Genomic DNA, 11316 nt, shown 5'->3' with positions numbered 1-11316 from the left:
AATGTTTATTACTAATTAATAATTATTGCCAAAACACCGAATGAATTTAAAATTTCCCACCCTACTCTCAAAATGCCATTACTGCATATGTGAAATATGCTCAGTAGAAGCTCAGTAACTCTCACAAGGTTCACTATCTCCCGACGCCCTCTGAAAAGTTCTTATTAGCATGATATGTATATATACAATAGTGTGTGACTACACGTAAGTATATTTTGTTGTGGTAATTGCATACGTTTGACGTTTGCTTGTGTATCGGCCTTTATCCCATAAAAATACAACAGTAATCCCTTTAATAAATACTAAAATAGAACTAATACGTTCGAAAAGCTTATTTTTCCGGCATTGTTAACATTTTAAAGTGAAATGGATTCAGTAATACGTTAGTCATTCTAATTGAATTCGTTGGTTGTTTAAAATCTATTTTTTTATTTTTGTTATGGATTCAGTTCGTTTTTTATAAAATGATTTCTAGAACAATTTTATTAATGTGTTGATGTTCAAAATACATATCATTTAAGATGAGTAAACATATGTATTCGACTGCCAATTTAACAGATAAAGAACTGAAAGAACAAGGAAATCGAATGTTTAGCATGAGAAAATATGAGGATGCTATTAATTGCTATACAAAGGCCATTGTAAGTAGTGGGACAGAAATTAATAATTATGTACTATAAATTTGAGTTTTAGTAGCTGTACATTTTGTATTGTTGTAGATAAAAAATCCGGATGTAGCCCAATATTTCACTAATCGAGCACTATGTCATTTGAAATTATTGAGATGGGATCAAGCCTGTACTGACTGCAGAAGAGCACTTGATATGGATAATAATTTAGTAAAGGGGCATTTTTTTCTAGGACAGGCTTTGGTAGAAATGGAGATTTATGATGAAGCAGTAAAACATTTGCAAAGAGGTAGGTATGTATATAAAAACTTACTTCCAGAAAAAAATCAAATATATGTGGAATATGTTCCCAAATAAAATTATAATATTTCAGCATTTGATTTATCAAAAGAACAAAAATTGAATTTTGGTGATGATATAGCTTCAGCACTTAGAGCAGCCAGAAAAAAGCGTTTTGCTATTTTAGAAGAAAAGCGAATAGCTCAGGAAATAGAATTACAGACGTATCTTAATCGTTTATTAGTTGAAGATAGAGACAGTCAAATAACCAAACTAATGAAAGAGGAATCAGATGAAGAAGTCATTCAGGAATGTGTGAAGGAAATTGAAGAAAGATGTGTAAGTTATATTTATAATAATTTGGATACTCGATTAACCGGATTAATTATCAGAAGTCATTCAAAGGAATTTTTGTATTAATACATTACTAAAAAACATTGCTACCTTTTGCACGACTACACTACCACTAGACTACAAAAATATTCCCTTGTGGTTGGCGATCCGAATAATCGCGAACTTATTGTGAGGTCCATATAATCCAGTCTCCAATGTAAATCTATTCAATTGCCTGAAAATATTGTGCATACTTCACACTGCTTCTTAGAGAAATATTTGTAATTTATTAATTTGATGGTTTTAGAGATATTGTAACTTACTTACATATACCTGTGATGGTAACATTCTTTTTTATTCTTTTTTAACCAAATGATATATAAATAGATAAATGTTTATACTTCATATGTTTACACTGTTTAGTAATCAATTAGATATAGGTACTCAATGTACAAAAATGTTTTGATGCCAAACTTTGCACATTTAATCTGTGGTATAATGATATCGTTGTTTTCATTTTTTCTTAGTGCACCATTTAGTTCTGTATTAATTTTATAATTGATCGAAAATAATTAGAAGTATGAATGCAAATTAGTATGTTAACAGAAAAAGGGAACAATCAAATTATGTTTAAATTATAGAATAATTGAAAGTAAATTAGTTCTTCCACATAGAGCATTATAAACCACTGGTGCATAGAAAAGGGGAAGGCGTCTATTCTTTTTCAATAAAAAGTTAAATTTAGTAATTTGAATAAAATCATGTAGACTTTGTAGACAGAGAATATTTAATGTTGCTGAGAAATCAGTTAGTATATTCGTTACGTTCTTGGCCAGCAATGTATCGGAATTTTGTCAGATGTGGATTGCAATGTTGAATTTTTAGTTCTCATCTGCACTCTATAACTTGCCGATCAAATCGGATTAAATATCAAGTGGCAGTATGCAGGCAAATATCTTCTGTAGTTGGCGTCATACCTACTGTCACTTGATATAAGGAATCCTGAAACTTCCAAAAAGGCAATGTGTTAATAGAATATCTGTTTTGCAAAATTTAGATTTTTAAAACCATGAGATAATTTTCATTTAACGAATTGCTTATAAACAATATCAACAACAATAACAGTTGTAAATAATTTTTCTTTTACAGGCGGGATCGTACGTATCCACTTATACAATAAAATATGTATGATATTTTTCAGTATTGCTCTCGAAGAATCTATATTGTATCTTAGACGTTAATCTTTTTGCAAATTTAATATGTACTCACTTGCTAATGCTGTTATGTACAACTTGTTATGCATGACATGTTATTTTTGATTGTTTTTCAGGAAGTTTATACAAATGAACTAAATATGCTTTTTGCAAAAGTTGATGAAAAGAGAAGGGTAAGTATTATACTTGAATTATCAAATCTCATATTCAGACAGATATGTTTTTAGAAAAGGGAAGTACCTGATTATTTGTGTGGAAAGATAAGTTTTGAAATTCTTCAAGAACCAGTTATCACACCTAGTGGTATAACATATGAAAAAAAGGATATCGAGGAACACTTACAAGTATGTAATTGTGTATAACAAAAGTTATACTTTTTTATCATAATTTGTATTTCTAGAGGGTAGGCCATTTTGATCCAGTTACTCGAGTTAAACTTACTCAAGATCAGTTAATTCCTAATTTTGTTATGAAAGAAGTCGTTGATGCATTCATTCAGGAAAATGAATGGGCATTGGATTATTAATTACATGTCATGTTGATTTATGTCCCAGACATTCATTCATATTTAAGCTCCGCTGATTCTGTTTATTATTTAAAAAGAAAATCGGTCAAGTATTGTGTGCAATGTGTAGACTTTACACATGAATTTTTAATTAAACGATTTAATTTCAAATGTTTCTGAGTTTATATATATGTGTTTTTGTGTGTTCTTTTAAGCTAGCAGAATTAATGTGGGTGTTTAGAAATGGTGCGTGACCACAGGTCTAGTAAAGCTAGAAACTGCCTATTCAAAGAAAAGATAGTTCTTATATACATATTGTTTTCGATTTATTTTTAAGTAAATTAGTACATTTCACTGATTGTACACAGCATTTAAAGAAATTTGGAAAACAACAGGTTTCTGATTGTTTTTATTTTATTGTATTCTACAGGCCGATGGTCATTTATACAGGTATATCAATTGTACAATGTGATCGGTGTTGTAGCGTGTACATTAGTGAAACCAATTGGTATTACAAATAAAAATAAAAATAGTGAGTGTCGTAAAGAAACAAAATTTGCAAATTAAAACAGCAAGTGGTTGTATAAAATTAGTTATAATTGTACATAATTTTTTGCATTTTATTTTAAACTATGCAGTGCACATACCATATATGCAGAGAAATCTAAATCAGGTTTATTGAAAAATTGAGTAATTCAATAAATAATGGATCTACGAGTTATAGCCGTGAGAATGGAATGTTAATGGCATATCTCTTAGTTTACGTGCATGTTGTATTTGCAACTTTGCTCTTGAGTCAGGAATAGAGAACATCTTATATATTTTAAGCAAAACAATCATACCATGGTAATTGTCGGATGATTCATGGTAGTTTAGCGATAACAAAATTGATATTCACGGTCTGACCAAGGCGGCAAGACATTACTCTGACAAAACGGTGCTGGATTTACTCACTTTTTATAAGTTGCGAATGTTGAAAAGGACGCCGTATAATAACAAACCATGATAGATTTGACTTATGATTGGTATAACAGTATGATGGTTTTTAAATTTTTGAGGATTCTTGATGCGTCTTGTGGAACACCATTGTGTATTTAGAATCTGTCAGAAACTGTATCTTCGCGGGAAAGGTTGTTCCTAGCAATCCATTCTCAATATTTGCTTCTAACGGTGACAGTTTTTTTGTTTTTTTGGCAATAACAATCGTCTTCAAAATTGGAACAAAGGTAGACAAAAAATATTATTTCACTTATTATTTTACATTTTGATACAGGTTTGAACGATCTTTGAGAATGAAATTGGATGAAATTAGGTTTGACGAAACTTTTTCTTAGTATTGATTAGTGTTGCAAAGCACCTCTGCTTTCGCTTCCGCAATTACCGAAGTTCCACAGGCATTTTCACATCTGCTTCTGCATTTGGTGCCGCATTTTTATAAAGGAAGCTTATCGGAACTCAAAATCTTATTTCTCATCTTTCTGAAAATTAATATATCGGAACAATAAAATAAGTCGTAAAGATTTATTAGTTTTATCTGTGCTGAGCTAGACGGTTTTCAAAGCACAATTTAAATGGAATTGCTCGTTGCAAAGCTACATGTTGTACAGATACCTGCGACAGCTTTTACTGACCCCTCTATAACATTGTGAACGTATTATATTCTCATCTGTTTATGTTTATGAAGTATTAATAATGTCAATGCAGCGTTATAACTGGCAAAATTTTGTTAATAATAATATATTGTTCCTGTGCAGATAACTTTATAATAGTATAAGGCCTTAATTTGTTTCCTGCTATTTCGTATGTTGATATTTTCCAAATTTTATTCTTGTATTAGTTTCCTACTTTAATCTAAAAGCATTCAGGACTTTCAGTTCTTCATAGCCAGTCCTAAAATACTACTACAATTATAGCATTTATTTTGCATGGTATTTGGTCAGTGATGTAAATCTCAAGTTCAATTCTGAAGCCAAAAAAAAGTTCCATTTGGGATTATGTTGTTGATATTAACTATATTAAAGTGCTAAATGCAAAATTTGTAGTAAAAAAAATCCGAAAAAGGCACACGACCACCAAAATTTACAATATGCTTCTGTTTCCGCTTCTATTTCCGTTGGATCGTTAGTTTTTATTATAAAACATGATATAAAGATAATTCTTATGTAAAATTGAAGTAGTGTGTTTTGGCCGGTTCTATTACAAAATAAGGAGGAGTGTCACTAACCAGTTAGTAGGTCACGCGCGTTCACATTTGGTGTTGACCGAGAGTTAGGTTGGTGAACCTTATTCTTCACAATCGAGTGATCGGTCAATAGACCATACATGGTTGTTGTAGAATAAACAAAATAGCTCAAACCACAACGCCAAAACACGACACTTTAGTTGTCCGAAGCACTCAGTTCACTTCAGTCCTTGAAGAAGGTAACCTTGTTACCAAAAAGTGCTTCGGACAACTAAAGTGTCGTGTTTTGACGTTTGGGTTTGAGCTATTTTGTTTGTGTTTACCTATGCCAGTAACTTGATGGGACGAAATAGAAACCACAGACTAATAAAAGTTTTCTTACAAAATGGGGTGGAAGATATCCTTGACCGATTACGGGGTAACAATATGTGTTTAGTTCCTGTCCGACAAATGTATCATTGACTTTATCCTCAGTCACCAAGAACATCTAGATCGAAGGGGAGTTTTGAACGCTTATAAGCAGATGATTTTGCTTGTACTTACTTGCTATCATAGGTAGCAAATGTGAAGTGAATTTTTGAAAATATGGCTGTTGTAATCTTCCCTCCAGGAAACAGATTCAAAGTTTTAAATATATACGAGATGATTCAGTTGGTCGATTCTCTTAATACGGCAAAGAATTTTGTAGAATCGTTAGAAATTTTAAAGGCGTGCTGGATTAATGCCGGTGGTATTTTCAATGGGGATCTTATAATTTTGGTAGCCGCACCTTTAGCATAATTTTTACCTGATAAATTAGAAGAGCACAAGTCAATTGTTATAAAATTCAAGAGAGCAAACAGCCAGATCTCGTGTCTGAAGGTTAAAAAAAAACATAACAAAAAAACTTCTAGTAAAAACGCTGAAGAAGAAAAGGGGGTTATTAGTAATGATAACCATAATAGTGAGATAACTGGTCATGCTTCAAAGAGAAAATCAGCAACGTCGACGTTTCTGTGGTGTTTTTTGCGATAATGTGTACGTGAACCAAACTTTCCGTTCTATGTATACGCCACAGACGAAGCAATATTTACACGTGATGAAAGCGTTAATTTCCATAATTGCATGTTTGGACAGTCAAAAACCCATTTCCAACGTCAGTTTTCGTTAAACATGTTGGTCGGTATTGTTGGAGATACGCTTCTGGGTCTATTCTTTGTTAATGGTAGGCTAACAGGACACACATGTATACCGATTTTTTAGAGAACGTGTTGTCGTAGTTATTAAAAGACGTTTCATTAGCTGTACGAGCGAATTTGTTGTTTCTTCAGGATGGAGCAGCCCCCCCCCCACCCCCATGCACACATCAAGTGTGGCAGCTATTAGACGTTATGTTTCCCAGACGATAAATAGGTCGATTCGGTCCAGTAGCATGTCCACCCCATTCACCTGAACTTTTATTTTTGGGGTCATGTAAAGGCATTGGTATACGCGTCAACTATTGCCATGGTAAATGAACTCCAAAATACCATTTGTTGTCGCCGTAGTTTGACAACTTTTTCTAGGAGCTATTTTTTAGAATTACGCAAACGTAAAATGATGATATAAACTGCACTTGGTTTTTAACTATTTATTTACAAGATTAACAAAACAAATTGAAACTTAATTTATGTAGAGTGGACTGTACAAAATTGAAAATGAATGAAAATAGAACACGAACCGAAAGAGCGAAAGATTGATTAAACTGAAGATCAAATTGCAACTGAGTGAAAAAATTAATAAACTTTTGAAAATTAGAAAAATAGAAAAGTGGAGGAAATAATTTGGGGGTGGAATTAAATTCAATGTTGAATAGGTTGATTGGTTGAAAAAAAAAATAGAAAAAGGTTAATTGTTATGAGAGGAAGACAGATATACAGAGGGGTAGAAATATAGTGGGAGTGCCAGAAGGGCATTAGCCGGTACTTGTGGTATCAACACACGTGCAACGCGTCTTCGGAAATTTATCGTTTGCCTCGACTTCTGGGAAACATAACCCAAGGGAAAACCTAATTAAACATTATTGGGGTAAATACGTGTTTGAATAAAAGAACTAAATATTATAGAACTCGACACACTGGTCAATAAAATCTTTAGAACTTTGATGGTCGGCAAACTACAAATTCCTAAACTTACTGCTGTAAAATGTATACAAATGAAAATACTGCAATAATAAGAAAATAACCATTCCACTAGAAATATAAAGATTAATGCTGAAAAATATACAAATAATAAAATGAATATTGCGACTCAATACCATTACCTTTCGTGTAATTCGAACCACTCCCAATATATGTGCCAAAATTCGCAGCAATTGGGTACGCCGCTGTTAGTCTTGCATGACGGGAAATTTCAACATTTTTTATACACGATACGCTTTTATTTTCACGTTTACTTTTTTACAAGAAGGAAGCACTTTCGGGTCGCTCCCCGGTTGGTACTTGTTAGATCCAGATTATTCGTTCATTCTTTTCTATCTATCGCCTCGAACAACATCACGTTTTCTAAAATCTTCCTTATATCTTCATTATCTTCATATACTGTCTAAAAACCTGTCTTCCTCCACTTACCACTAAGTACGTTAAGTTCATGGCTGAGTCCTTTTCCTCATCGTATAACTACCCTTTCCTTGTAAAATATCTCTTATTTGGCTGCGGTGCTAGGATCACATCGCAGTCTTCTTAAGCGGCAGTCTACTCCAAAAGCTCCATTGCCCCCCAGCAACGATTATAAGTTAGTAGAAGATTTGTGATGGACATTTTTGGAGGCGGTTACGCTCGTTGTTAGCTTCTTTTTCTCCTCTTCTCCCCGATAGGGGATATACCGCATGCTATCAGCCGGAGCTTAAACATATCTGCTTCGAGTTACAGTTTCGTGCCTCGTGGCCCTCATCGCCACATTTTAGGCACAACCGTCGCTTTAGCTTCTTGCTTGTGCAGTTGCTGGATAGGTGGTCAAATTCCTGATATCGAAAATAACAAGGGGGTAAACTTTTCCAATCTGTACGAACATCAAACGACTCAGAGTCTCTTTTTTTAGAGTAGTTCCTGCCCCGTTTGCTTCTTAATGAGCAGGGTGACGGCATATTCTCCGGGAGGTCTAGTTTGACCCTCATTATGGTACATAGATCCCCTTTGGTTGTCGCTAGCGCCTTACCAGTGACCTGGTCTAGTTCAAGGTCAAGTAGTCTTATGAAGCTTCTACCGTTTCTAACGCCAAGAGCATCGACAGGGTTCTAAGTAATACCCTGTCTCTCCGAAAATCTCCAGCTCTCAGACAGTTGGGTCGCAAGCTCCAGATTTTTCCCCGCTCTGTCCAAGTCCACAGCCAAATTCGTTGTATTTTCAGGTCTATCCTCATGGCGGTTCCGAGTGGAGAGGCAGACCTGAGACCCCTCCCCGTCACTACATACACTATTCGAATTACTTTCCATGTAAAATTTATCCGGAGAAGTCTTTCCCTCTATGGGCTGGAGATACACCAAGAAGGTAATTATTCTATTTATTTACACAACTGTTGATATATCACTATTCACTGCGCTATTTATTTCACTGCTGTCACTGTCAATTTATTTCTTGATTAACTTCTGCAACGGTCAATTTATTTCGACTCCACTTCGGCGATCGTCTCTTCCTTTAAATAGTCCTGCTTCCTTCCGGGAAAGTCATCACAAAGTCATCTTTCGAGCCGTCCGGAAAAGTTTCTTTTTTCTTTGAATTGAATTTCATATATTCGAGGAAGGGGTGGGGCTGTTTCACAGCTTAACCTAATCTTACAGTAATTTTTGATTGCTCAAATGTCGACCAATTTTAAAACGTACGAAGAATTGGTGTTTTATATGTATGGGGGAAGGAGGTTGTTTTACACTAGCATTTAATCCCATTCGAATTTTACTCAACCACTCCAAATACGAAAAGTCGGTTTTAGACTCTACATTTAGAAGTGCATCTGCAAGCCCCCGAAAATTTCAGCCACTACGTATTTTCATTTATTGAATTATTCTTATTTACTCTACTAACCCTGTTACTTTCGAGAATTCGTCACGTGCAACTACTTCATATTCGTTGCCATAATGAGTCGCAACACTACAGTAAATGTTGAATATAATAAATCTAATAAGCGTAATTTACAATTTTTGCCAAAATTAGACGATGTTATTCCGTTGCTGCGTTCGGTTATCCCATTGGTTATTTCAGTATTGGAAATTTGATTCGCAGATACTTGAATGTGTGTCTATAAGAAATGTTTCACTTTTTCTGCGTACTTAGCAGGACACATGTCCGTCTGTAAAATTTCTGGACCATAGCCTGGCCCAACGAGCGGTGTAGGATTTTTATTGCGCTTCTTTATTTTCCTGAATAAAGTTTGGCTGCACTTGTATTTATCCCACAAAGTCATCTTTCGGGCTGTACTTGCCTGGACTTCCTTTTATGACCGCACGATGGAGTATGTTCGTTCGCAATTAAAAGAAACACCTACCGTTTCCCAGCGGGCTTATTATGCTCCCCTCAAAGAAAATGCGTTTCTCCCTTGTAAATTTTGCTACCCATACATTATAACAATCGGCTATATTGGAGTCCATGTTCAAGATTAAATTTGACGCTTGCAACGATAATCTGTTGGTTACGGATAATGTGTTTTCCAATGGTAGTTACTAATCGCGGGCCAGAATTAAACAATTTTGCTTGGCCCTGTTGTAATTTTCTACATAAGTACTTGACCGTAATGCACTTAAAGTGTCTTTTTTTCAAAATTAAATATATATGAAAATATTCTGACAAGATTTGCTGATTTAAGTTTCTCAAATTGTTTTGTGTTGGCTAAAGCCGCATCCTTCAAGGTTGAATATATTTAAAGCAAACAGGGTGGCTCAAATTCAGGATTTAACGGCTTTCTGTAACTGGTGGTATAAACAGTCAAAAGATAATCCAGCCGTTTGTTTTTCACGGGGGGAAGGTCCCGCAGAGTTAAAAAACATTGACTTTATAGTTTGATAGTTTTAAGATTAACAAAAAATTTTCGCGCTTTACAAAATTAAAAAGAGTTTTAGGTTACTATTTATGCTTTCTTAATAATATTAAGACTGGAACTACTAAATTTAAGGGTTGCTTAACGGTTTTCGAATTGGATAAAGCTCTATTAGTAATAGTTAAATATCTACAAAAGCAATATTTTTCTGACGAAATCGCACAGACCAAGAATAATCAAACCATAAATAGCAGGGCTATTTTCTCACTTAATCAATTTGTGGATGAGTCAGGTATATTGCGGGTAGGAGGCAGATTACACAACGGAAATGTAAACAGAAGCATCCGATATTGTTACCATTAAAAAATTATGTTGTGAACATACATACAATTTTAGACAACTTTTAGAAGTAAGTTAGTTTAATATGAAATATTAATCTGAAAATTCATTTTTGAATTTTTTACCCACTACACGCTACCTCATTTCCCTGATTAATTTGAGGTAGCGTGTAGTGGGTAAAAAAATCGAAAATGAATTTTCAGATTTATATTTCATATTAAAATTATGTTGTGTTTCTTCTGATCAAACATGAACATTTAAAACCTTACCAGAGCGGTGCTCAAATGGTTTTATTTAATATAAGGTTAAAATATTGGCCTCTCAATGGATTACTTGAAATTAAAAGGGTTACTAGGCATTGCGTAACATATGTTAAATTAAGTCGTCATAACAAATAATGCTAAAGTTACCTTAAGACCTATTAGATATTACTAAATGTGTTCATCTTAAGTTAGTGACAAGTTTATCGTGTTGTAACGGTGAACACTCAAAAAATTCGCGCGCTTTTCGCCCCAATAGTTCAGTTACTCGCCGGAGTACCGCAGTGGAGCGCGCCACCCGGAACTCAGCGCTCACGCCTCCGAGCTACCCCGCTACGGCCGAGCCACCCTCTCTCCGGTCATCCCACTCTCTAGGAGAAAACAGATCTTTAGCTTGGTCTCGCTCTAACAGTTTTCCACTCCCTAGGACATTAGAGTAGCCCTTCCGGGAGAGAGAGAGCTAATTCACAACGTCCTATTCCGGAGCTTTCCCTTTGGGAACCGCTGGCCACAGGATATACTGTGTTTATTTAATAAGTTAAGTGCTCGCGTTCAAATAGTGTAAGACTTTTTGTAGAATATAGTTTGT

At 34.5% G+C, this 11316-nt stretch overlaps 1 protein-coding gene across 1 annotated transcript; it reads left to right on the top strand.

Moving 5' to 3' along the window:
- The first annotated feature begins 211 nt into the window (after positions 1-211).
- LOC108742487 (E3 ubiquitin-protein ligase CHIP) lies at positions 212-3131 on the top strand. Its single transcript, XM_018477723.2, has 6 exons — positions 212-641; positions 720-918; positions 1003-1247; positions 2572-2628; positions 2683-2799; positions 2856-3131. Exons 1-6 carry the CDS (start codon positions 522-524, stop codon positions 2979-2981), a joined length of 864 nt encoding a protein of 287 aa, XP_018333225.1. The 5' UTR covers positions 212-521; the 3' UTR covers positions 2982-3131.
- The last annotated feature ends 8185 nt before the right edge of the window (positions 3132-11316 follow it).

Source organism: Agrilus planipennis, unplaced genomic scaffold (assembly GCF_000699045.2).
Source record: "Agrilus planipennis isolate EAB-ADULT unplaced genomic scaffold, Apla_2.0 scaffold279, whole genome shotgun sequence".
Lineage (NCBI taxonomy): Eukaryota > Metazoa > Arthropoda > Insecta > Coleoptera > Buprestidae > Agrilus > Agrilus planipennis.
The sequence above is the reverse complement of the archived record's forward strand: the minus strand, read 5'-3'. Positions and strand labels throughout refer to the sequence as shown.

What these genes read in the sequence shown, in the direction of transcription:
- LOC108742487 (XM_018477723.2), top strand. Translation starts at nt 522, where the DNA reads ATGAGTAAACATATGTATTCGACTGCCAATTTAACAGATAAAGAACTG. An exon ending in AGTAAAACATTTGCAAAGAG is followed by an intron (nt 919 to 1,002) that starts GTAGGTATGTAT and finishes ATAATATTTCAG; the next exon opens with CATTTGATTTATCAAAAGAA. An exon ending in ATATCGAGGAACACTTACAA is followed by an intron (nt 2,800 to 2,855) that starts GTATGTAATTGT and finishes TTGTATTTCTAG; the next exon opens with AGGGTAGGCCATTTTGATCC.